The sequence below is a fragment of the Mustela nigripes genome, chromosome 13 (genome assembly GCF_022355385.1).
Source record: "Mustela nigripes isolate SB6536 chromosome 13, MUSNIG.SB6536, whole genome shotgun sequence".
NCBI classification, from domain to species: Eukaryota; Metazoa; Chordata; class Mammalia; order Carnivora; family Mustelidae; genus Mustela; species Mustela nigripes.
In genome coordinates, this window is record NC_081569.1 from 590640 (window position 1) to 614853 (window position 24214).

Genomic DNA, 24214 nt, shown 5'->3' on the forward strand with positions numbered 1-24214 from the left:
CGCGCTCAGTCCGACGTCCGGCCCGTGGCAATGGCGCCGCTGATGGTGTCTTTTTTTTTTTTTTTTAAAGATTTTATTTATTTATTTGACAGACAGAGACCACAAGTAAGCAGAGAGGCAGGCAGAGAGAGAGGAGGAAGCAGGCTCCCCGCTGAGCAGAGAGCCTGATGTGGGGCTCGATCCCAGGACCCTGGGATCATGACCCGAGCCGAAGGCAGAGGCTTTAACCCACTGAACCACCCAGGCGCCCCAACCGCTGATGGTGTCTGATGCTGTCGCCAGTGTGGGGCGCACGTCACAGTCTGTCGTGCTCAGTTGTGTGAAGGAAACTGGGCTGGGGGACAGGAGAGCATCGGGAAGGAGTCACAGCGAAGGGCGGATGCCGTCCCATCTGGTGGAGGGCTGGCGGTCGGTGCTCTTTCTCCTGCGTCCCCAGAGTTGCACGGCAAACCTGTTGTTGGAAATAAAAGTCTGCGATGTGCTGTGGGTTGGTTTTTTTTTTTTTTAAGGTTTTTATTTATTTATTTGAGAGACAGAGAGCACAAGCAGGGGAAGTGGCAGAGGGAGAGGCAGACTCCGTGCTGAGCAGGGAGCCCGATGCGGGACTCGGTCCCAGGACTCCAGGATGATGACCTGAGCGGAAGGCAGACGCCCAACCGGCAGAGCCCCCCTGGCCCTCTGCTGTGGTGTTTGTTAACGAGAGAGCGGGAGCCCCCAGGCAGGCAGGAGTCCTGGTGGTGGGCCCCCTCAAGGGCGGCGGCGCCCACCTCTGGCTCCTGCAGGCTGTTGGCTCTCTGTGTCCGTTCGTCGTTTCTCTGCCACTTCTGCATGTGTCGTTCGGGACAGAGGGTTTTCTCTGTGCCTTCCTTGGTGGGAGTAGAAAGGTCTTTACATTCCAAGAGACTGGGACTGTTGCACTAGTAACTCCCCTTTGTTTCTGGGGAAAATAATCAGCCCGGCGGGACCCGTGCCTCCCGCCTGGAGCTGACTCCTGGGCCAGGCCACGTGTAGGAAGCAGCCCTCAAAGGCCTGTCCCTGGGCCTTCTGTCTGGGGCTCAGCCTCAGGGAGCGGGGGTCCCTCCCAGGTGCACACGGCCCCTGTGGTGGCCGTCCACGGTGCTTGACCAAAGCTGCCCTCCGCTCTGCTGGGAGCTTTCGCGTGGATCACGGTGGGCCAGAGTCAGACCCCCGAGCCCACCTTCAAAATTCCGCAGAAATCTGCTGGGCTACTGTCGCGGGATGCAAAAAGAGACAGAAACTTGATCATGTAGGCATTTTCTTTGCGTGATTTAATGACTTTTACTGTACATTCAAATCTGGAACCAAATTTGACTTCGTTTTCTTTCTTTGCAAATTTCTAACCAGCTGTCCTAATTGCCGTCGTCGAATTGTGAGGCTTTCTCCTGATTTTGTTTGGAACCCTGCGTTCCGTACCAGCTCAGCTCTGCGTCGGACTGCGGGGCTCGCCCGCTGGGCCCGGCGGTGCCTTCCTCACAGGCTTCTGTGCCTAGAAGGGCAGAGTCCCACGCCCCCTTGGTTTTGTCCAGGATCACTGAGGGGTGAACTTCAGATGAGTTTGTGGTCTCCTTGCTACGTCTCGATGAGCTCCTCTAGAACGCGGACCGGGATTTTGGGAAGTTTCTGTCCCGTACGAGGGTTTCTGTCTCCGAGGTCAGGCTTTCGTGTCCTGTCTCTGATGGGGAGTGCGCGTCTAGCTGTTGATTGCTGTTGTGAAGGAAACCGTTGCTCCCTGGGTGTGGCCGAGGCAGGAATCCGCGGATCCCACCCAGTTCTGCGTCCCCGGCCTGGACCGGCGCTTGGCCCAAGTCAGGCACTTGGTAAATATTTGCTGAGCAGATGAACCAGCGTTTTTGTGTACACGGCATCTTTCCCCTTTCCCTCATTTGGATGCCTTTCGATAGAGGCCCAGGAATGATGCGGGTCAAAGGAGACGAGCTCTGTGTGGCTGAGTTCTTTCCCACAGGGCTGGAGACCCCAGGGTGCAGAGCTCGGCGCTGGTGGTGTGGGTGCGGGGCACGCCGCTCCTGTGATTGCCGGGTCGCTGCACCAGCCCCTCCTGTGGGAACACGCCTGCCGGGAGTGGTGACCAGATGACCTTATGATAGGACTTCTCTGCGCCCTGGGGAGAGAGCCAGGCTTGGGGGGAGTGTCCAGGGGAAGGGACAGGGGGCTGGGGCCCGCTCCGCACATGCGGGCTTCTGGGTTGGAGGCCTGGGGACCGAGTCTGTGGAGCAGCTGGAGCGTCGTGTGGTTCTCGGCCACTGAGGGCTGAAGTCCACGTCAGGCTGGATGTGGGTGGCCTGGTTTTCATCCTCTACCTGATGTGACGCTGCCCCTCCATGCAGCAGGTGCCTCAGATCAGGGCCGTGCCTGCCCAGTCCAAGTCTGGCCCCTGGCCCCTGAGATGCTCACACGTACGGCTGTCCAAGGTGTCCTGTGTGGTTCGTGCCGGGACTGGTGCCCTGTCTGGCTGGGATTAGTAGCCTTGGCGCGTTAGGAGCAGCTAGACATGAGAAAGTCGGATATTGAGTATGTCAGGCGTCGTGGACCATGTTGAGAGCAGCAGGTCTGACCTCCGGCTTCAGGGAACTCAGGCCGATGAGGGACACGCGAGGAGTGCGCCGATGTCTGTGGGAAGCTGACCTGGGTTACATGGTGTGGTGAGATTCCGTTGAGAGGACGGAGGGAACATGCAGGCTCAGCTCAGGAAAACGTCCTCTGGAGGTGACATTTGCATTGGGCTTTGCAGGATGCATAGGAGTTGGGCAGACTGGTATTCTGAGACTTAGGATGTGGCCCTGGTGAGTCTTCAGATGACAGACACTGGCACCTGGCCTCCTGCTGGACGCTTGTGTCCCACGGGCACCTACTGTGTCTCAGCTGAGCTTTGGCTCTGCCCCTTCCAGCATGACTGGGATGCCCATCTGGCTGTCCAGAATTTGGGATTAGAGCCCTGTAAATGGGGGGCTGGGGGCAGATCCTCTCTCCCAGTCCTGCTGCTCCCCATCCTTGCGGCAGATGGGTGCTGGGCGATGGACTGGCTTGTGTTCCCAGCCGAGCTGGGGCTCACTGCGGGACACTCCTGGTGATGGGCTCGTGGAGGTGTTTGTGACGTCAGATTGCTTGAGGGTCCTACTTACCCCACTGGAGAAGGGCAGAGGAGGTACAGATATGTGAGCCATCAGCCGGACAAGCCAGACCCATTGCTGGTCCCTAAACAGTGTTGGCATCTCCATGGTTAAAGATTGGAGACGACATCTTGAGATCTACAGCCCTGTGGAGGGGCACAGTGGGGTTGCCCCAGGAACCCAATGCCCTTGGCCTCCGTTTCAGTGCCCAAGGCTGCATCCCACCCCTGGCCTTCTCACCAGCCTCGGCTCCCAGAGTGGACTGCGCTTCCCATCACGGTCCGGCGCAGCTCGGGTGAGCGGCACACAGTGGGAGCGTGACAGGCTTTCGGTTTTCAGGGACGGGTGAGACCGTCCGAGGCCTCCAGAGGGTTCCGTCCTGTGGTACCTGCCGCATTTCCCCTGCTCTGTGGCCGCGTGCGTCTGGGGGCCACCACGCTGGGCGGGTCTGGAGATGTACTTCCCGTGGTGAACCCAGGCTAAACCTGGGGTGACCGAGAGCTTGCTAGTGATCGTGATCTAATTAGGTCGGGCGAGGTCTGCCCTCCGCTCCGCCCTCCCTCTGTGCAGAGACGCCGAGCGGACACACGATGCCAGCGGCTGGACTTGCGCGGACAGGCCGCCTGGTGTGGTGGGTGCCGCCCAGCCTCACAGCCTCTGCCGTCTGTCCAGGGCTCTGGGCGCCTGACGGCAGGGTCTCCCCGGCCCTCCCGCCTCCCCGCAGACCGTGCCAGCCCCGGTGCCATCCCCGGAGCCTTCCGCCCGCTGCTCGGAATCAAGGTCGAGATGCACTCAGAGCTTTCCAGATTTTAAAAAGGGAAGGAACCTCAGTTAATCATCGCCTCGAGGCGGTTTTCCCTGCCATACTGACCAGACTTCTGTAACACGAACAATGGGTCAGACCTTGAAAGCACGTGACGTTCATGTTTGTTTCTGCCTTGGGGAATTTTGTGAGAGAGCATCACGAGGTCTCTAACTGTTCCCCAGCCTGGCTTTCCCCTTTCAACCAGGGATCCTCCTATAAGCACATCTGCCCTGGTGCCTGCCGTGCAGGGACCGTGGGGGTGGTCGCGACAGGGCCCGCGGCCAGGCACCCCTCCCACCACTTGGTCTCATCCACGGGAAAAGTCGTGGCCATTGAACGCACCCGAGTCCAGCCTGCAGTGCCCGTGGACACCCTCCCAGAGGCTCACGGGTGGAAATAGGGTTATTCGACGTGGTGCGCCCAGGACGGCTCCCCGGAGTACACGAGGTGTGAGCTCTCGACAGGCTTTATGCCTGCGCCACGTGCCGGGGCTGCAAGGCTGTCCAGCCGTCCCGAAAGTGCCTGTGGACGGTGTTTCATGGTCCTAGACTTCCAGGTCCCGCACGTGGGAGGATCTCTCCCCGGGGCTGAGCTCCCACTGTCTGTGCTGGGAGCTCTGCCGGCTCGTCCCGACGGCGGGTTCTCTGACCTGTGCTTCCCACCACCGTGGTCCATGGGCAGAGCGCGTCCCCCTGTCCCGCCGTAACGCTCTCCCCTTCTGTCTTTGCAGGCTCCTAACCGTCAGCTCATGACCTACTGGCTGCAGGAGCTCCAGCAGAAGCGGTGGGAGTACTGCAGCGGTCTGGACATGGTGAAGGGGGACAGCAGGACCTCCCCGACCCCCGGGGATTTCTCTAAAGGTCTCGTAGCCAGAGATAACCCAGGTAAGTCACGGGAGGGGGATTCGCGTCCGTTCCCCGCGCACAGCCGTTGGCCGTGGTGGGGCGGCCTGATGTATGTTCCCACCCAAAGTAGCGACCATCCCTTTCCCACGGTGGCGTTCCGTTTCTTCCGGGTGCTTCCCCGAACGGAGTCCTACTCCAGCCTGAGGATGACTGTGGGGGTCGGCTGAGGCCATGCCTGGCTCCCCATGCAGTCGAGAGGCGAGGGTGACCCCTGTCCTGCCTGCGTGTGCCCACTGAGGTGACGCCCCACCACGTGTTCACAGTCACTTGTACGCGATTCATCCTCAAAGCCTGTGCTCCGTCGTCTGCCCGAGAGAGACTGTATCGGTTCCATTTCAGTCTAGATTTGTGGCTTGTTCACGATGCTTGGTAACTCACAGACGGTCTCCGTGTGGAGATGAGGGGCTCCAGGATCGACAGTGACACGCCCTGACGTCCTCGTGACTGTGGAGCAGCACGTGCCTACTGACCGTCAGGTGGGGGCCGGGGCGGGCCGGGCACAGGGCTCCTGGCTTCCTCCAGGGAGAGGGCAGGCAGTGGAGGCCTGAAGAAGCCAGGCGTGGGGGGTACACATGCCAGAGTCCAAGGAAAGGGTAAGGTCTGCCCTTCCTGATGCCCACACGGCCCTCTGCTCCACGGAGCATGGTCTCCATCGAGTTCCCCGCAAGCCTGGGGACAGCTGCCCGCAGAGCCCCTCCCCTGCAGGCCCCTTGCCCGCGGCCCCCTGCTGCCCTGCTCCCCCCGAGTACTTGCCAGGTCCTGTGGCCTGACCCTGTGGTTAGTGACATGGTACTGAAGGCGCGTCACGCCTGTCCCCACTCACAGTGACGTGGTGCTGGATGTGCGTCACTCCTGTCCCCACGCACAGTGACGCGGTGCTGGACGCCCGTCACGTCTGTCCCCTCGTGGTCCCGTGAGGCCTTCAGCTCATTCTCGGGGACATCCACACTGACGACATGGAGCCGAGGGGCCCTCAGTGCTCCGTCACGGTTCCGCTGCGGGTGTGAAAGCCCCTAGGGGTTCGCACCAGAAGCAGCCTGTGACTTGGTCTCGACCTCGAGACTGACCGAGCGCATTCGTGACGCCCCCGGTCCCTCGGGGTTGGGGGCACCAATCGGTCCCCTTCTTTTGTTCTTCAGCTGTAGGTATTTATAATGTCCACGCCCAGCGTGGGGCCTGGACTCACGACCTCGAGGGCCAGAGGTCCAGGCTGTAGCGCCCGAGCCAGTGCGCTGCCCCGGCTCCTTTACTGGGAGCACGGGGTGCGTCTGGGAGACGCAGAGCTAGACCGAATGTGTTTAGAACTCTGATTTGTGTTAAAAATAATCTTCCCGCTCTCTGTCTTCACCGGCCCCTGGTTTGGGACATTCTCATTTTCACCCCGTGCGGTCCCACCAGTGCCCGCAGCCCCTGACGTCGCTGTGGGGGAGGCTCGCGGGAACGACAGCTCCGGGGCTGGTGGCTGAGCGTCTCGGGAGGCCGCGGCCCACGAGCTGAACGTGCTTCATGCCACCAGGTCGTCGAGAGGGGTGCTGAGCCCCACTGCACTGCGCCCGGCGTGTCTGTCTGAGCCTGTTTGCTACATTGGCAGGGACGGTCTGGCCGGTGTGGTGCGCATCTGGGCTCTAAGGACTGAGAAGTCACAGCCCGTGTCCTCGAGGACCGTGTGGCCGGGTGAGGGGCCTGGGCTGATCGGACCACCGTGAGAGGCGGTGAGCCCAGGGCGGCCTCGGGATGCAGAAGGAGCAGCCGATTTGGGTGTCTGGCTCCGTGAGAGGCCAGCAAAGCTGCGTGGGTGGTCCGAGCCCGGACCCGGAGGGGCATCGCGGGTGAGCGAGAGCAGAGTGAGCGGCGGGTCGGACGTGCCGAGTGCGGGGGACGGGACCGGTGGGCGGAACAGGGCTGGGGTCCCGCTCGAAGCCATGGTGGCCGCAGCCCTGGCAGGGCCGGGGCCGGGGGTGCCGGAAGGGTTGGAGGGTTTGGAGGTAGGTCAGAAGGGAGGGAGCGAGGCCCAGGGCAGGGCTGGAGCGAGGCCCAGGGCAGGGCTGGAGCGGGAACGGGCCGTCCACGCCTCCCCACGCCTCACGCTGTGCCGCGACGGGCAGAGAGCAGACCCTTACCTGTGGAAGCGTCACTCGGAGTCGGCGAGGGTCGCCTTGGGGTCGTCGGTGGGCGGCCTGGCTCACAGGGCTGTGTCTGTCTCAGGAAGCGCTGTCCGTGGCTGGCCGAGCCGTTTCTGTTCATGGGCCTCAGGGCGCAGCTCTCGTGCCTGCTGCAGCGCCGCGGGGGGCGGACAGGAGACGGCTCTGCGGGGGTCCCTGGCCTCCCCCTCCTCGCTGGCCAGTGCAGCATGGCTGTCCCCAGCCCAGAGGGAGCGGGAGAGGCCGGGCTCTGAGCTGAGCCCATGGCCACGTCCCCACCCGCGTCTGTGAGGAAGGAAGGGCTGTGGGGAGCCCTGAGCAGCACGTCACCCTCTGGCCTCCAGAACGTTCCTTCTCCAGAGTTCAGTGCTCTGTGTCTCGTGCCTGCAGCTGACGTTCGCAAGGCCGCACAGGAGGGGTGGCTTGGCTGTGTCCGTCTCCTCCACTAGCCCGCAGCCCGGCCCCCGCGGGATCGCTGCGCCGCACACACGGACTCCGTGCGTCTGGGCACTGGGGTGGTGAAGACCTAGTTTCCACACAAAGGAGTACTTGGCAAGGACGAAAGGCAGCGATCAAAGCCCTTCCCAGCTGCTGGGCACAAGGCAGCCAGACCCGTAGGAAGCCGGCGCAGGAGGCTGAGGGCCCGGTTCCAGGAGCCGCACAGAGCTCCTTCTGTCGCGCTCACTTCCCATGTAGACTGATGGCGAACTGCTGCAGGGTGACTACACCTTGTCTCTTGAGGCTCTGGCAAGTCCGGGCCCACGGGCACACCAGCGCCCAGATGCCTGGCTGAGCGTGGCGTGCTTCCCGAAGAAAACGACCAGTTTGAGGGGAGACCATGCACTTCCTTCTCGGGGCCGGTGGGGCCAGGAGCGGTCTGTGCCAGGACTGCGGGTCAGAGGGAAGACCCCCGTGGGGCGGGATGCAGACCTGTCACCCTGTGAGCTGATCAGAGAGGCTTTTCCTCTCTGTGACCTGCTTGGAAGTGTCAGTCGCAGTGACTTGCGTAGTGCCCGAGAGGCAGCCGATCCCAGTGGGGAGAGCTCACAGGACGTGAGCACGTAGCCCATCTGTGAACAGATGCCGTCTGGCCTCACATCGGGCTGGGAAAGGGAGTGCGTGTGTAGGGGAATGGCTTCCAGTTGTGCCTGGAAGGGGCCTCCTTGGAGCCTGGTGATGGACAGAGGGGGCGGGGGTGCGAGCGAGCTGGTCGGGGGTGCCGTGGGCGGGGGGTGGGGGGGGGGCGGACCAGCTGGGTGGGCTCTGGCGCCGAGGCTGGGGTCGGAGCCGATTGCAGAAGGTGGGGAGTGGCGCAGGCAGGAGAGGGAAGTCGTCTGCCAGGTGTGGTGCCACCTCCACTCCGGGGTCTCTCCAAGGGAGGCGACGGGAGAGGCAGGTCAGAAGGGAGACACGTGGGCTTTCTGGGGAGGTACAGGGCCTCCCACCCTGGTCCCTCGTCACTCTGTCTTTTATTCATCTGTGGGCCAGGTCCCCAGTGCATGGGAGCCCCTGTTTTCTGCTGGTCACGGGGTGGAGCCAGCCAGGCCGGATGCGTGGAGCCAGCCAGGCCGGATGCGTGGACCAGCCCCCTGGGGGCCCAGGGAGCCCCTCCTTTTTGGCTCTTGAGGACGCACACTGCCCTCACTTAGATCTCTCTTCTGCCTCTGACCACAGCTCTGACCGCTGCTTCGCGATCTGGGCTAAAACTCACTCTGGCAAAGGGGAGAGAAGCATTTTCCTGTCCAGCCCGCGCTGTCCTCCAGCGCCCAGAGGGACCCCTCTTCTGCCGTGTTCTGTGCCACCTGTGGGAGTGGGCTTCCCCCTTGTGTGGACGACCCGGCGTCCTGACTGCGAAGCAGCAGCAGTAAGAAGGGGGAGCCCTGCGGTCAGGATGCGTCCGAGTTGCCAGGTTTGCAGATGCTGGAAAGAGCAGAGAACAGAGGCCGGAAGCCTTCAGCGCGGCTCCCGCGACCAGAGCTGGGGGATCCGGTGGCTGCCGGCCGGACTCCAGGGAAACCCTGCCGTGACCTAGTTTATATCCCCTTCCCGGCGGCTCCCAAATGCTGGTGCGCGGACGCTGCGGGGGGAGGGCAAGCCTGACGCTGTCCTTAATTAAGGAAACCTCACATGCTCCTGCAAAAACCGAAGACGAGGCAAAATGACAGTCGTACCAAACCTGGGAAATTGCTTCTTTTTCACGTGGAATGATTACTTTCAGAGACGGTGTGTTCCGCCGGCATCGTCCCGGGCCTCCCGGCCCTTGTCTGCAGCCGGCCTCTGTACCCCTTCGGCTCGTGCTCCTTCGGAAGCGTTTCCGGTGTGTGTGGGGGGAGAGGGTCCCAGGGCCTGGGGTTCTCTGGGCAGGAGGTGCTTTCCAGGAAGGTTGGGAGCCTGTGCCCACAGCAGGGCCACTGCTCACTCGCCCCCGGCCACGCAGGAGAGGCTGGCCCGGCTGCAGACAGGAGCCTGGGCGCCGTGTCTACGTCCTGGCCCAGCCTGTGGGTCTTCGCTGCGAGCTCTGGGAAGACCAGCCCTCGGCCTCCTGAGCTTGGCTGCTGCCATTTCCTGAAGGAACGGGGGTGCCCCTCGTGGGCCACCGCCTGGTGCAGTCCCCTACCCTGGGCGGTGCGGTCAGGGCACCTGCTGTGCGGGGTTTGTCTCCTGAGGGCCGGGGGCTGGACCTGGTTCACAGTGTTTGACCTCGTTTTGTGTGTACTGGAACCCTTCGCAGGTGAGACCTCGGGGCCTCCCGTCTGAAGGAGGAAAGAGAAGCTGCTGTGGTTGGAGGCATGGGCGGGGTCCCCCCCCCCCGCTCCCTTGAGGTCCCTGCGGCGCCTTCCAGAACCCCAGGCTCCGGGTGCCGGGGCTCCCTGCTCCTGCGTGACCTTCTGTTCTCTCGTGTGTCCTTCCCAGACGTGTTCTTGTTGGCCGTGCACCGCGCAAGCCGTGCTCACCAGCGGTGGTGACTCGAACTGAGAATCGGGAAACCGTGCTGAGGCGTGACTCTGGCCTCCATCGCTGAGTCTTACAGCCCACTGCCCGTCCCCTGTTCTTGTGTCCCCAGCGCCCCTCCTGCTTGTCCCTCTCAGGAGCCCGCTCTGGGGCTGCATCCGAGTCCTCCCGACGGATACACGGCCCCCACGGCCTCCCGCCCCGTGCTTTCCCACGGGTTCTCCGAGCCCTTCCCACGCTACCCGGTCGCTTAGTGTCGCGCCTGTGCGGCGGGCTCCCGTGGTTGGGGTCGGTCTCCCTGCCAGCGCCCAGGGCCCTCTGTGGACACCCTCCTGAGCCGCTCAGATCCGGTTCCTCCCCTGAGAAGCCGCGTCTTCCTGGGTGTCCGTGCTCAGGCTGCTCCTGGTTTTGCCTCCGAGCAAGCGAGGGTCGCTGCTGCCGGAGCAGAGGCTCTTTGTGACGGGGAGGGGGACGGGGAGTGCAGGCTGTCCTCTGTCTACAAACATCCCTGCCCTCGGAGAGGAGAGGACACCACCACGGAGAACGCAGAGTATTTGCAGTTGGGGACGGTTTTTAAAACGTTAGAAGAAGTTCTACTATAGGGAGTTTTATGCAAAGAGAGAATCTATAACATTGCCCCACATTTCCTGGGTGACTCCCAGAATTCCTGCTCCATGGGCCCTTCTGGGTTCCCTGGACACCCTGACGCACTTTCTGGTATTTTTTAAAAAATATTTTATTTATTTATTTGACAGAGAGAGATCACAAGCAGGCAGAGAGGCAGGCAGAGAGAGAGGGAAGCAGGCTCCCCGCTGAGCAGAGAACCTGATGTGGGGCTTGATCCCAGGACTCTGAGATCATGACCTGAGCTGAAGGCAAAGGCTTAACCCACTGAGCCACCCAGGCGCCCCCATTTTCTGGTATCTTGAAGCAAATCCTGCACACCAACTGTTTCAACCTTCAGTATTTCAAAAGCTCTACTGAGATTTGATCACCCCTTAGAGCCCATGTTCCTGTGACCTTTCTGAACCACTGCTCTGGGATGTGCCAGCTTGCTTCCTCGGGTCGCCACCACCAGTATTAGCAAGTGTGTGCAGGACACTCCCCTCCGCCCGTTTTCTTAGAGGCGGTGTCCATGGGCACTTTGCGTTACTGCGAAATGGTGGATCCCAGGAGTCGGCCCTCATCGGCTCGGGCCAGTGGACCTTGGTCACAGTTTCCTGCCGCTGTGCTCATCTCTGAGACCGCACAGGGGACCTGGTCCCTCCCAGTCCCGTCACAGACATGGAAGGGCCTTAGGTGACTGAAGCCACCATGGTTTCTGTCCCGTGGCCGATGGCGCACGGGTCCGTGTCTCACGTGGGACGGGGAGTTCCGCGTGGGAGGGTGGAGGCTGACCTCTGTTTGCCTGTCTTTCAGATGTCGTCTGCACACCTCCGGATGCTTCTGCAGAGAAAGCCAGAAACGTCCTCGCTGTGGAAGCCACCCCCGGAGAGCTGGTAGGAGAAGCAGCAGCTCACCAGCCGGCCCCCGGGCACCCAAATTCCATTAATTTCTCTTTCAAACAGTGGGGCACTGAGCTCAAGTGAGTCTTTGGAAAGCGGCGTCTGAAACTGAACGTGGGTTGTGTGTGATAACATGTCATGATTGTGAAAGTGCCGTGTGCCTGCCGCTGGCCCGGTCCCCTCAGGCACGGGGGCGTTTCCTCAGCGTGTGCAGAGGGTGTGCTGCACAGCTCGCCCTGCGCCAGACGTGCTCACACGGGGTTGGTGTTCGCTCGCTGGGCTCTGTGAACCGGGTCGCGCGGTCGACAGGCTGCAGAAACAGAAACCAGCCCGGAAGAGCTTGTCCGAGGTCAGGAGGCCCCCGGGCCGCTGAGTTGGCGCGTCTTCCCCGGGGGCTAGCCCCCTTCCCCCGCCCCGAGGCTGTTCTGGCCCGTGCTGCAGACATCTGCCCTCGGTGGGTGTGCGAGCGGGGGGCGGGGGTGCAAGGGCTGGTGTGTGTGTGTGTGTGTGTGTGAGTGTGTAAGACTTTGTTGAGATAGAATTCATGTACATGCTGTTCGCCCATTTAAAATGTGCGTTTCAGTGCTTTTTAGTACTTGCGGCAGAATGGCCATCACTGCCACCAATTCTAGGACACTTTCATCCCGACCTGACGCCAACAGAAACCCTCATATCCGCTAGCAACCCCTTCCCGCTTCCCAGCCGCCCTTGGTGACCACCGATGGCCTCTGTCTCCGCGGGTCTGCCCGTCCTGTGCATCCCCTTGTGAACAGGTGCCCAGCTCCGTCCCCCAGCCCTGTGCTCGTGGGCCCTGACCCTGCGCTGGCGGCTGCATGCGCCCCGGGGCCGGTCTGGTGGAGTGAGACTCTGTTCTGTGCGCAGAGCACACTGTGTGTCCGTCCCGCCATGGACGGGCATGCTGTGGCTTCCACGTCGTGGCTGTCGGGAGTGGTGCATCTGCCAGCGCTGGGACGGGGTCTGTGGGGACGTGTTTCCGTTTCTTCTGGGTCCATGCTCGGGATGGCCCTACCGGGCTGGGCGGTGAGTCTGCATGACCTTCGGGGACCTGCCTGCCATTCTGGACGCAGCGCATGAGGCGTCCCCAGCAGCGCCGCTGGAGGTTCAGGGTCCCCCCCACGCCCTCCCTGGGGCTGGCGGTCCCCCGTCTTCCGGCCCTCGCCATCCGCACTGGGGGGGGGGAGCCTCCTGCGGTCGGGATTTGCGTTCCCCAGTGACTCCCGATCCTGAGCGATTTCGTGTGCGGACAGCCGTTTGTAGATCCTTGGGGAGCCCTCCCTCAGATCCGTTGTCTTCTTAGTATCGTGGAGGTATTCACATGCTGACATGCGCGGAACTACCTTGTTCTTTAATTTTCTATTTTTATTCCTGGGGGGGGGGGGGGGGGGGGGCGCCAGCGGGGAGTGGCGGAGGGAGAGGGAGACCCTCAAGCAGACTCCAGACTCCACGCTCAGTGCAGAGTCTCACAGGGGGCTTGGTCCCACGACCCCGAGATCACGACTTGAGCCAAAGTCGAGTCGGATGCTTAACTGGCCGAGCCACCCAGACGCCCCCAATTTTTTCCCCAATACTCCCTTTTTTAGAGCAGTTTCAGGGTTACGCTGAGTTGAGGCCGTGATGTAGAGTTTTCACGCATCCCTCTCCCCACATGTGTGTCCCCAAGCCCATGGTCACCAGAGCGCATATGTTTTACCGAGGACGAGCCTGCACTGACACGTCGTACTGCCCCAGAGTCTGTTGCGCACGTCAGGGTCACGCTTGCCGTCCCGCGGATCCGGACGCGGGTGTGCCGACGTGTGTCTATCACAGCATCACACGGAGGATTTTCTCGGCCCCAGAGCCCCTCCGTGCTCTGCTCACTCGTCTCCCTCCCACCCCAGCCCCACCGCGGCCCGATCTCAGCAGTTCGTTGTCTCCATGGGTTTGCTTTTTCCAGAAGGTCCATTTTGTTGGAATCCTAGAACGCTGCCTTTTCCCATCGGTTTCTCCCACTTGGTGACACGCACTCGAGGTTCCTCCCTGTCTTCCTGGCATGAGACCTCGTCTGTCTTTCGTGCTGAATGGTCCATCGTGGAGATGTGGGGCCGTTAATCCGGTCGCCCTCTGAAGGGCGTCCTCGGAGCTCCCAAGTTTGGCGGTTACAGGGCCGCCAGGGACGTCCGCGCGGGTTTCCGTGTGGCCGAAGTCCTCGACTCCCCGGGTAGATGCCAAGGAGCACGGCTGCCGGGCGGCACGTGAGCGTGTGCTGCTGTCGGAGACCGCCTAGCTGCCCGGCAAAGCGCCCAGCGGGGTTGCGTTCGCACCGCCCATGGGGGAGGGTCTCAGCGCCTGTTTCCTTGCCCGCACGTGGCTCCTGGGGTTCGGGTTCTGGCTGTTCTGCAAGGCGTGTGGTGGGGGTCACTGATGTCTTCATCCGCGTTTCCCTGAGGGCCTGTGACACAGAGCATCTTTCTTCTCTGGGGGGTGCCTGTTAAGGTCTTTGGACCACTTTTTTGTTCTTTTTAATTTCTTTCTTTAAATTCAATGAATTTACTTATAAATTAAGTTAATTTGCCTATATATTCAAATAATTTACAGTTAGAGTTTCAGAGGGGGAGGTCCGTGACTCCTCCATCCCGTGGACACCAGTCTTCGGCCGGCATGGTGACTGGGTTGGGTTCTCACTGAGTCGTAAGGGCTCTTTGTATATTTTGGATGATGGTCCTTTGTCAGGTGTGCCTTTTGCAAATGTTTGCTCCCAGTGTGTGGCTTGTCATCCAATTCTCTCGATACTGTCTTTCCAGAGCAGAACGTTTTAGTTGCCGTGAAGTCCTGTTGATCGTTATTTCTTCCATTAACTTTGTATTTGGTGTCGGATCTAAAAAGGCATCATGGTGCTCAAGACCGTCTAGGCCTTCTCCTGTGTGACCTTCTGGAGTTTCACAGTTTCGCGTTTTACATTTCGGTCTGTGACGCATTTGAGGGGGTCGTTGTGAAGAGTGGAAGGCCTGGGTCTCGACTCTGACTTGGCATGTGCACATCTGGCTGTTCTAGCGACATGTGCAGAGGAGCTCCTCTGCCCCTTTGTCCGGGCTTAGTGGACCGTGCTGACCGGGCTGTGTCTCTGAGCTCTCTCTTCCGTCCCGTGCATGTATTAGCTCTTTCTCCGCCGTCATCCGGGCTCGAGGACGGTAGGTTTACACTGTCTTGAGGTCTGCACCGTCGCCCTCTGGCTTTGCTCTTCTCCGTCGACATTGTGTTGGCTGTCCGGGGTCTCCTGCCTCCCCGTGTACACTCTAGAGTCGGTCTGTCGACATCCAGAGGACACTCAGCTGCGATTCCGACTGGGATGGCGTGGAATCTGGGATCCGTTTTGGAAGAACTGCTATCTGGACGATGTTAAGTCTTCCTACCCATGAACGTGGAGTGTCTGTCCGTTACTTTGTTGTTCTTGGACTCCAGTCGTGAGTTTCCTGGCATTCCTCACGTGGATCTCACACGTGCGTGCACACACGCACACACGCACACACACACACCCCCCGATACTCCCTGCTCAGGCGTGCTCAGGTAAGTCATACTGTTTTTATTTTTTATTTTTTTAGAAAAAATTTTTTTTTAAAGATTTTATTTATTTATTTATTTGAGAGGGAATGAGTGAGAGAGAGCATGAGAGGGGAGAAGGTCAGAGGGAGAAGCCGACTCCCCAAGGAGCTGGGAGCCTGATGCTCCGGGGTCATGACCTGAGCCGAAAGCAGTGGCCCAACCCACGGAGCCATGCAGGCGCCCCGGTCATACTGTTTTTGATTTCAGGCTCCACCTGTTTGCTGTTGATCACATTTGTGTTCTAGAATTTCTGTTTTTATGTTTCTGTGGGATCTGTAACCACGTCCCCCCGTGTTATATCTGATCTTGATCTTTGTGTTTTCTCTCTCTTTTCCCAGCCCGACGAGAGGCTTATTGAACTGATGCATATTTTCAAAGGACCAGTTTTCAGTTCATTTATTTTTTTTTTTCTCTTTCGTGTTGACAATTTCATTGGTTTCTGCTCTAATTATTATTTCTTTTCCTTCTTATTTTTGGATTTGGTTTGTCCTCTTAAAAAAAGTTTCTTGAGGTGGAAACATAGATTATTGATTTTAGGGGCACCCAGGTGGCTCAGTCATTAAATGTCTGCCTTCAGCTCAGGTCTTGATCGCAGGGTCCCGGGATCAAGCCCCGATCGGGCTCTCTGCTCAGCGGGGAGCCTGCTTCCTCCTCTCCAGCTCCCCCTGCTTGTGTTTCCTCTTTTGCTGTCTCTCTCTGTCAAAAATAAACAAAATCTTTAAAAAAATATATTGCTTTCCGATCTTTCTTCCTTTCCACCGTGCACACTCAGGGCTACACACGTCCCTCGGAGCACTGCTTTGGCTGTGTCCCACTACCTTTGATAAATTGCATTCTCGCTTTCATTTAGTTTAAAACATTTTAAAATGTATCTTGAAATTTCTTCTTTGACCTGTGTGGGGTTTTTTTTGTTTTAGTTTTTGTTTTTAGAAGTGTGTTGTTTATTCATGTATTTCGGGATTTTTATTAATGTTTCTGTTACTGATTTCTAGTTCAGTCCCACTGTGGTCTGAAGACAGGCATAGGGTTTCTGTTCTGTGAAATTTGTTGGGCTGTGTTTTGTGGCTCAGAACATGGTCTCTTCCTCACGAGCTCAAGAGGAGTGTGCAGGGCGCCTGGGTGGCTCAGTGGGTTAAGCCGCTGCCTTTGGCTCAGGTCATGATCTCAGGGTCCTGGGATCGAGCCCCACGTCGGGCTCTCTGCTCAGCAGGGAGCCTGCTTCCTTTCCTCTCTCTCTCTCTCTCTCTTTGCCTGCCTCTCTGCCTACTTGTGATTTCTGTCTGTCAAATAAATAAATAAAATCTTTTAAAAAAAAAAAAAAGAGGAGTGTGCATTCCGTCGTCGCACAGTCGGCTGCATGTCGGTGACATCCAGCTGGTGGATGGCCGTCGGCGTCCACGAGGGCCGTACTGGTTTTCTGCCTGCTGGGTCCTCTCCTTTCTGGCTGAGGGTGTTGAAGGCTCAGTCTACCGTCGTGGGTTCTCTGGGTCTGCGGTTTTACCAGCACTCTGCGGGTAGGGTGTGTGCACGGAGAGGCGCGTGTCCTTGGAGGGTTGACCTTTGCTCGTTGTGAAATGCCTTCATCCCTCCCGACTTCCTCACTTTGAATTCCGCCTTAGGACGCATCTAGCTGCTCCTGCTTTCGTGTGATCCGCGTCACTAGGACCCCGCGTTTCTCTCCCTTTGCGTCTCATCCCTCCGTGCGCGTTTGTGAAGTGGTTCCTGGAGACGGCACACCCTCTCGTCCCGACCTCCCGACCGCCTCTGTCTTAACTGGTGCACGTGGGCCTCCGGCGTGCGGTGACTCTTGGAGCGGTTAGATTAACGTGTCCCTGTTTTCTGTTTGTTGCCCTTTTCTTTGTTCCTGGTTTATGTCTCCCACGCGTCCTGCCTCCTGTGGTTTTATTTTATTTTTAAGTAACCTCCACGCCCAGCACGGGGCTGGAAGTTATGACCCTGTGATTGAGAGTCACGTGCTGAGCGGCAGAGCCACGGGGCGTCCTTGCCTCTTGAGGTTTTCATCGGGCGTTTTATATGGTTTCGTTTTCTCTCCTTCCTTAGCCTGTCCCTTATACTTCCTTTTTAGCTGTTTCTTTTTTTTTTTTTTTTTTTAAGCGGTTGCTCTGGAGTTTGCAACACGCATTTCCTGCTAATCCAATTCCCTTTAAAATCACCCCGTGCTGCGCCACAGGTGGGTGCCTCCTAATAGCACGGCGGTCCCAGCCGCTGCCCCCGTCCCGGGGTCGCTGCCGTGGTGCCTGGCGGGGGCGCGGGGGGCGCGGGGGCGCACGCACACACCGAAGCCGGCACACCGATGGCGTCACTATCTGGAAGAAGCTGTTGCCGGTTAGAGCAGTTGGAGCGGAAGAGAGAAGGTGCGTGTTTTACTCTCCCCGTCCTGTCTTCCTGGCTCCTCCTTTCCTCTTTCGTGCTCGGTCCGAGTCTCTCGTCTGTACGGCGTCTTTCTGTCTGCGGAGGGCAGCGGGTGTCCGCCGGTCCGCTGGCCACAAGCTCCCTCCCTGTTTCTCCGAGGAAGCCCGTTTCTCCTGGGCTCCTGGAGGCCGGTTTCGCGGAGTGAGGATCCTAGCACGGCGGAGCGCGGTGATCGATCTCTTCCTCCGCTCACATCTCACTCGCCGGCCGGCCGAGATGAGGATGACGGTCTTAGCTCTGCCAGTCACGGGTTTTCAGGGACTTCTCTCCGGATTTCCTCTAAATCTGTGATCCTCTCTCATGTGGGCCGGGCGTGCCAGGGTGAGGAGGTTTTGACAAACTGTTTTGCTTGGTGCTCCCTGAGCTTCGTGGAGCCGTGGTTGATGCCTGACAGTCATTTGGGGAAATAACCCCCAGATTCAAGTATTTATTGTGCTGCCTCGGTCTGATGTCAGGTCTGTGCTCTCCCGAGGAGTCCCTCAGCCTGTCCGATTGCCAGTGGGCCCAGCAGGCGCTTCTCATTTGTCTTGCAATGGTTTGTTTTTGTTTTTTAATCTGTCATTTTTTTTCAGTTCTTTCTTGGGGTCTCCGTCTCTCTTTATGTCACGCATCTGACCTTGCGAGCTGACGCTTGATCCCTTAGGGCCCGGAGCACGTGAGTCGGGATTGTTTGACGTTCCTGGCCCGATGTTCTGCATCCCACCTAGTCTGGTTCTGCCGCTGCTTGTGCTCTCTCCACGTCATGCTGGCTCGCCTCGTCTCTTTCCTTAAGGGACGGGACAGGACGCACTGGGAGAAGGAAAGGCCGCAGACCGGCCTCCGGAGCAGGGGTCGGGAGGTGGGGAGGTAGGGGTGCTTTGTTCTGTGACGGGTGAGCCCCGCTGCTGTCTGTGCCCCCACAAGGGTTTCTGTCTTTTCCCTCCCTCGTAGGCAGCCAGGATGGAAGAGGGGCCAGAGGTGGGGGCCCCTGTGCCCAGGTCCGTGAGGCTCTGGCTACCAGGGTCCCCCGAGGGCAGGCCTTGTTAAGAGCAGGGTGTGCTGGAGAATTTACAGCTACTTCCTTCCCGTCTCCTTGCCGGAATTCCGAGGGACTTTTCCTCACGTTCTCGGGGGGAACCTGGTTGAGCTCCTGAAGGTTAACCTCACAGCACCTTGGGGGCCTCTGGGATCCAGTGCCCTGGGGCTCCTGCCCTTGGGGAGGCTCTGCCCGAGCCTCTGGTGACCGCCCATTACAGCTTGGGATCCCAGCCCGCGCTGGCGTGCTTCCGAGTCCCCTGCAGGAAGCTGAGCCTCCGCATTGTCCTGCCTGGCTCTCCCGTCCTGGGGACGGCGGTTTGCTCCGTGTCCCTGTCCGCTGTGGGTCCGAGGGGAGGTGTTGGCTTTGCAGTTCAGCTCGCTGCTTGCCGCTGGGCTGCCGCGGCCACTCCCATGCCCCTCCCACAGGACGGGAACCGGAGCGCCCTGCTGGCTTCTCCCGGCTGAGCTGTGGAGTTCTCTGCATCGCCGTGTTCGAGACAACCATGGTGGCGGCCGCGGAGCCCCGGGTACTCGGTTCGGTGTGGTGGGTGCTGTGGGGGCACAGCCGGGGCTCCCTGCTTCACCGCGGGCCGCCGGCTGGGTACAGTGGGCCAGCCGCTCCCACGGGGTCTCGGGGTGGGGGCGGCCACGGGAACCGCGCGCATGCAGGGCGACACTCTTTCCCAAGGCAGCCCCGTTCTCCCTTTACCTTATGGTCGGGTTCAGTAAACGAAGAAGCTCATACTTGTCGGTGGTAAAAACACGGCCGCTGTGTGCAGGGAAGCCGCGTGGGGTATGGGGGGCACCCTGCCCACTGCAGACTCGCCCCTGCTCGTCGGGCCGTCCACTCTCCACGTCCTGTTCTCTGCTGGTGCCCCCCACGTCGGAAGCAGCACTGGTCCTCCTCCGCCTGCGGGCGTCTCCTCGGTCTGATGACAGTCTGTCTCATAGGCCTCTGCGTCCCCATATTCTGACCCCGGAGGCCCTGTATGCGGCCACGGGACCCTTGATCCCCAGGCCCCCTGGCCACTGGCACGTCCTGCTCATCCCGCTTACGGGCAGGTACGGAGCACGGACTCTGGAGACGGTAGGAGCCGCTGGGACGCCGTCTCTCCCTGTGACGGGCTACGCAGCGGAGGCTTAGAGCTGGAAGGTGACGTGCCCAGGGCCCTGGCAGGTGTGCGGCAGAGTGACAAGACACCTGGGGTCCCTTGGCTGGAGCCCTGCACCCCCCGTGCCATCCATCATAAGAACATAATTGGGAAACTATTGATTTGCCAGATTTTTATGTCACTCTGTCGGCAAAACAGTAAGCCCATGTGGATGACGTGGAGTTACCTTTCCTGTGAAAAATTAGTTGAACGCTTGGGGGAAATTGGATAAAATGGGGTGACTCCAAAAAATTGCCCCCAGGACGTGGGCGACACACGCAGGGAGAAGTTGTGAGCGACCTACAGACTCTGTACAGGGATTATTTCCCAACCCTAAGTCCAGGGTCCACTTTTAAAAGAAGCCAAACAGGTTTGGACAAATGAGGTGATGTCCTGCGGGTGCGGCTGGCCCGGGAGGGGCGCCAGGGAGCAGGGTCAGCAGCCGGACTCGGGGCCGGGGCCGTGGCCCACACGGGTAACTGCAGAGGCGCCCATGCTGGTGAGCAGGGTGTGGTTTCCTGCTTTTACCAGCATTTCTGCTAACCCACCGGCGTCCGGGCCCCCTCAGGTGAGAGAGGCCCGTGCTCCCAGGAAGCTCAGCCTGGTCCGCGTGTGGGGGCGGGCTCGGGGCTGGAGGCGTGTGTGTGGGCAAGGGGGGAGGCAAGTGCCCCAGAGCTCGTGAGGGGCCTGGGCGGGACAGGTGTGCATGGGAGGAGTGTGGCAGCCCCCATGAGCTTTGCCCTGTGTCTCTGCGGGCCTGGAGTCTGGGCCTGCTGGTGGGCGCCAAGCTCGGCCTACTGCGTGACCACAGGGCCCGGCCGTCCCTCTGTGCAGGGCTGGTCCCGCCCCGGCCACTGCTCTGTGCAGGAGGCCCTGTGGTCAGGAGCTGTGTGGTGCTGAGTTGGCAACCAAACCTCTCTGAGCTCTGTGTTCTCCGGTAGAAAACCAGGCTGCGGGCACACGACGTGTAAATGACTCCCACACACTGGGTGTGAGGGCTGAGGTCGTGACCAGGAGCTGCCCAGCTCGGTGCTGGCTCCCTGTGGGCCTGTCCGCAGATGTAGCTGCCGCGGACGTGACCGTGTCTGCAGAGACCGTGGGTGCAGCGGAGCTTCCCATCAGGGAGCTAGCGGCAGCGGAGACCAAGCTGGCCGGGAGCGCCTGCCCGTCCTGCCAGCCGGCCTCCGACAGGTGTCCCCCCGGCCCTCCTGCAAGCTCTTCCATCTCTGGCCCGCAGGCCGTGGGCATAGTGAGTTGTGTGCGCGGCTGGCCATCCTGGGCGCCATCGCCGTCTCCCTGGCTGGGACCGTGCCCCCAGACGTTTGGGGAATGTGGGGCGGCTGCGCCAGAACTGGGACGTGTGTATCTGGGGTCTTCTTGCGGGCACAGCTCGGTCTGTGCAGGAAAGACGTGCCACAGCCTCAGCACAGGACTTAGAAAAATAGCCTACAAACCCCTCGTGTGCATGAGCGTGGTGTGGGGTGCGGTGTTGGCAGGGTGGGGGCCGGCAGCCCCGGGGCATGTGAGGGCCTGCCCGGCACACCTGTCTCCCGACCTCAGCTGGCCCCGCACTGCAAGGGCGGGAACCCCGTGAGGCCGTGCCGCCCCTGGAGGTCGTGCCGCCCCCGGAGGTGGCCTTACAGCCACCCTGTAAGGCTGCGCTGCGGTGACCACCGTGGCCCCAAGAGGAGCCACAGACCGTTAGGCCTGAGAGGAGCACAGCACATGTGGGACGTGACCTGAGGACAACATGGTCTTGTCCGGGCCGCCAAGGGCATGACAGGCCGTGCCTCCTGTGTGTCTGGAGTTGGGGGCTGGCAGGGGGACCCCGTGAGCACTGTGTGCCTGTCGTGGACCCTCCTGTTGCAGGGACCCTACCCCCAGTGACCCAAATCCGTCCTTCCTGCCACAGGCCTTTCAGAGGCTCCTCCTTGCCGGTGGCTGTTGGCCGTGCTCTGGGCCTGGCCATCGAGGTCCCATGGGCTCAGCCGTGTCGCCGGCCTGCTTGGCTCCCTTAGTTGTTCAAACATTGTCCCCCTGGGCCCTGCCTTACCCTCCCTCTGCCGGGCGAGTCCCGCCACATCTCTCTGCATTCTGGCCCGTCGCCCACCGCCCGCGCGAGCCCGTGTGTCCCCAGCAGGTCACACAGCACCGGGCGCGTGCTGGGAAGGTCTGACGAGGGGAGGGCCTGGCCCCTGCCGTGCCCCGGGGAGTGGCCCTCAGCCACACGGGGGACCTGCACGAGGGGGTTTGTGTGCGAGGCAGCGGCCATGAGAGCAGGTTTCCTGAGTCCCCAGGTCCACATGTCAGGAGCTCAGGTGCTGAGCGGTGGTGGTGCAGGGGAGGGGCCCAGGCCGGGGCTGGATGCCAGGTCTGTGCGTCGGGCGGGGGGACCCAACCTGCTGCCCCTGCCTGGGGGCTCACCGGTGCCATGACTCCTGCTGTGGTGGGGTTTTGGGACAGGACACACTATTGTAGACGTGACATGCCCCAAAGTGAAGGATGGCGTGCTCGACTGTGCACGTGTAGTAAACGGGCACTGGCAGGGGCCCCCGTGACCACGTTCCCACGTCACTCTGGTGGCAGTGCAGCTGCTTGAATCGTACACGTGTGGTTCCAGACTTGCGAGCCGGCAGGGGTTCGTGCGGGGACGGGGAAGGTGTGTGGCTGCTGGAGCAGATCGCCCCAGACGAGAGCCTGGAAGCAGCAGCAGCCCTTTCTCCCACACCGGGAGGCCCGTGTCTCTGGGCCTCCGTCTCCTCCGCAGGCCCCTTCTGGCTGTTTCTGACTTTCATCACTTGAGACAGTGTTTTCTGACTGGCTCGTGCGGGTCTGTCTCTGTGAGAATCTGTACGAAGAAGGGACCTGTTCCTGGGAGGGGTGGTGTCCCTGTGTCGGCGTCCCCGACCTGGCCTGTGTTTGCCGGATGGGGGAGAAATTGACCTGAAACGCGTCTGTTTGGGAACAGCCGCTGCTGGGGATCCCAGCGCTGCCGCCGCCCGCGGGCCTCGCTGTGTGTTTCCGCCGATTATCGCACCAGAGCTGCACCCGGCGTGGTGCCGGGGGACACAGGGGGCCGGTTCTGAGGTCTCGTGAAGAGCGGGCTCTCTCCGACAAGGGCCCCAAGTCTCCGACAGGAGGGCCCCGTGGCCGTGAGCCCCGTGCAGTGGTGCAGGCAGGAGGTGGTCTGCCGCCGGGGCGGGGGGATGTGGTGTGAGGACAGTGTCTGCGGCCCCCCAGGCGCAGGCACGGAAGGTCCAAGCCGGGGACGGGCTCTTCCGTACTTCGGGTCAAGGACTTGGAGCTTTGAGTCTGATCCTGTTTCCTCCTCCCCCGGGGCTTGGTGCGGGGCCTCCCTGCAGGGCAGGGACGGGACGGCCTCAGTTGGGTAAAGAGCTGTTCTTTCCCAGCAGCGTCTGCGTCCGTCCCTCCTGCCCTGGGGCTCCTTCCTGCGCTTACCCCAGGAAGGACCTGTGCCGAGAGCTGGTAACCGCTCTGGTCCATGGTGACACGGGCGACTGACGGCCGCCGAAGCCGCCGTGGGAGCTGGGGACCCGTGCACAGCGGCCTCTGGCCTGTCGCGGAAAGGAGTAGAGTGTGTCGGGTGTGCGTGGGCGTGCGTGCGTGTGGGCTTTCCGTCCTGAGCTGCTCTTCTCCGCAGCATCCTGCAGCACCATGGGATCTTGTGGGCATCCTTGTTGGTGGTCGTGGGCATCGGCGCGAACGCGCCTCGGCCACCAGAGGGAGAGCCTAGGGGACAAGCAGCACGTGGGCGGCAGCTCCTTCAAGGCCGGGAGGAAACGCTGAGACCACACGCGGCAGGTGTCGGCCGGGCTCTCACGCTGGAGTGGAAGGCCGTGCGTGCCTGTCGGGAGGCGGCAGCGGGAACGTTGCCGTTACGGGTCCCCTGGGGTCTTACATCTAGAGCAGCTCAGTGCGGTGGAATCAGCCAAAAGCAATCTTGATCACAAACAGCGCATTGACAAATGGCCGTGGTCCAAGTGGGTGCGGTCGGTCTGCTTCCCGCGGGCCCACAGCCCCGCTTCGGCCCCCGCGCTGCATCCCCCTCGGGGAGCCCCACGGCACACGTTCCTCCCTGCTCTGCGTTTCAGCCGCAGCTCCGAGGTGTGACTGACCTGCGGGAAACTCCGCCTGTTCCGTGTCCAGGCTGGTGAATGTCCGAAACGTGCGTGGTCGTGTAGAAGCCGCCATAACCGGCGCCGGGCACTTCCGTCTCCACAGCCGCCGCTCTGCCCTCTGTCGCTGTCGCCTTGTGAACGTGGCCGGGCTGTGCGTGGTCCTTCACGGTTGTCCTCTGTGGACTGCTCTGCGCTGACGAGTGTTTCGTGGTTCCCCTTCTCTGCTGCATAGTGTGTGGTGTGTGTGGACGTGCCCCACCGGAGCCACCCGCCTGCAGGGACACATTTGTGTGAGGAATCAGGCAGCTGTGGCTGTCCACGTGCAGACCCTGCGTGCGCACACACGTTCTCATTCTGTGGGTAAACCCCTCGCCAGGGACCCACGGCGGTGCCCCCGGCCGGCCGGGTCCCACTGTG

General features: G+C 60.9%; 1 protein-coding gene across 4 annotated transcripts in view; it reads left to right on the top strand.

Annotated features, from left to right (window-relative positions):
* Positions 1–4684: 4684 nt before the first annotated feature.
* The window catches only part of TBC1D2B (TBC1 domain family member 2B), a 43649-nt gene continuing 24119 nt past the window's right edge, over positions 4685–24214 (top strand). For 2 of the 4 annotated variants that reach the window (XM_059371388.1, XM_059371389.1), the window contains exons 1-2: positions 4685–4838; positions 11372–11537. In XM_059371388.1, coding sequence (XP_059227371.1) covers positions 4703–4838; positions 11372–11537 — 302 coding nt within the window. In that variant the 5' untranslated portion in view covers positions 4685–4702. Of the gene's footprint in view, positions 4839–11368; positions 11538–17216; positions 17433–24214 lie in introns of those variants that run through there. The other 2 variants (XM_059371392.1, XM_059371391.1) reach the window with 2 other exon arrangements.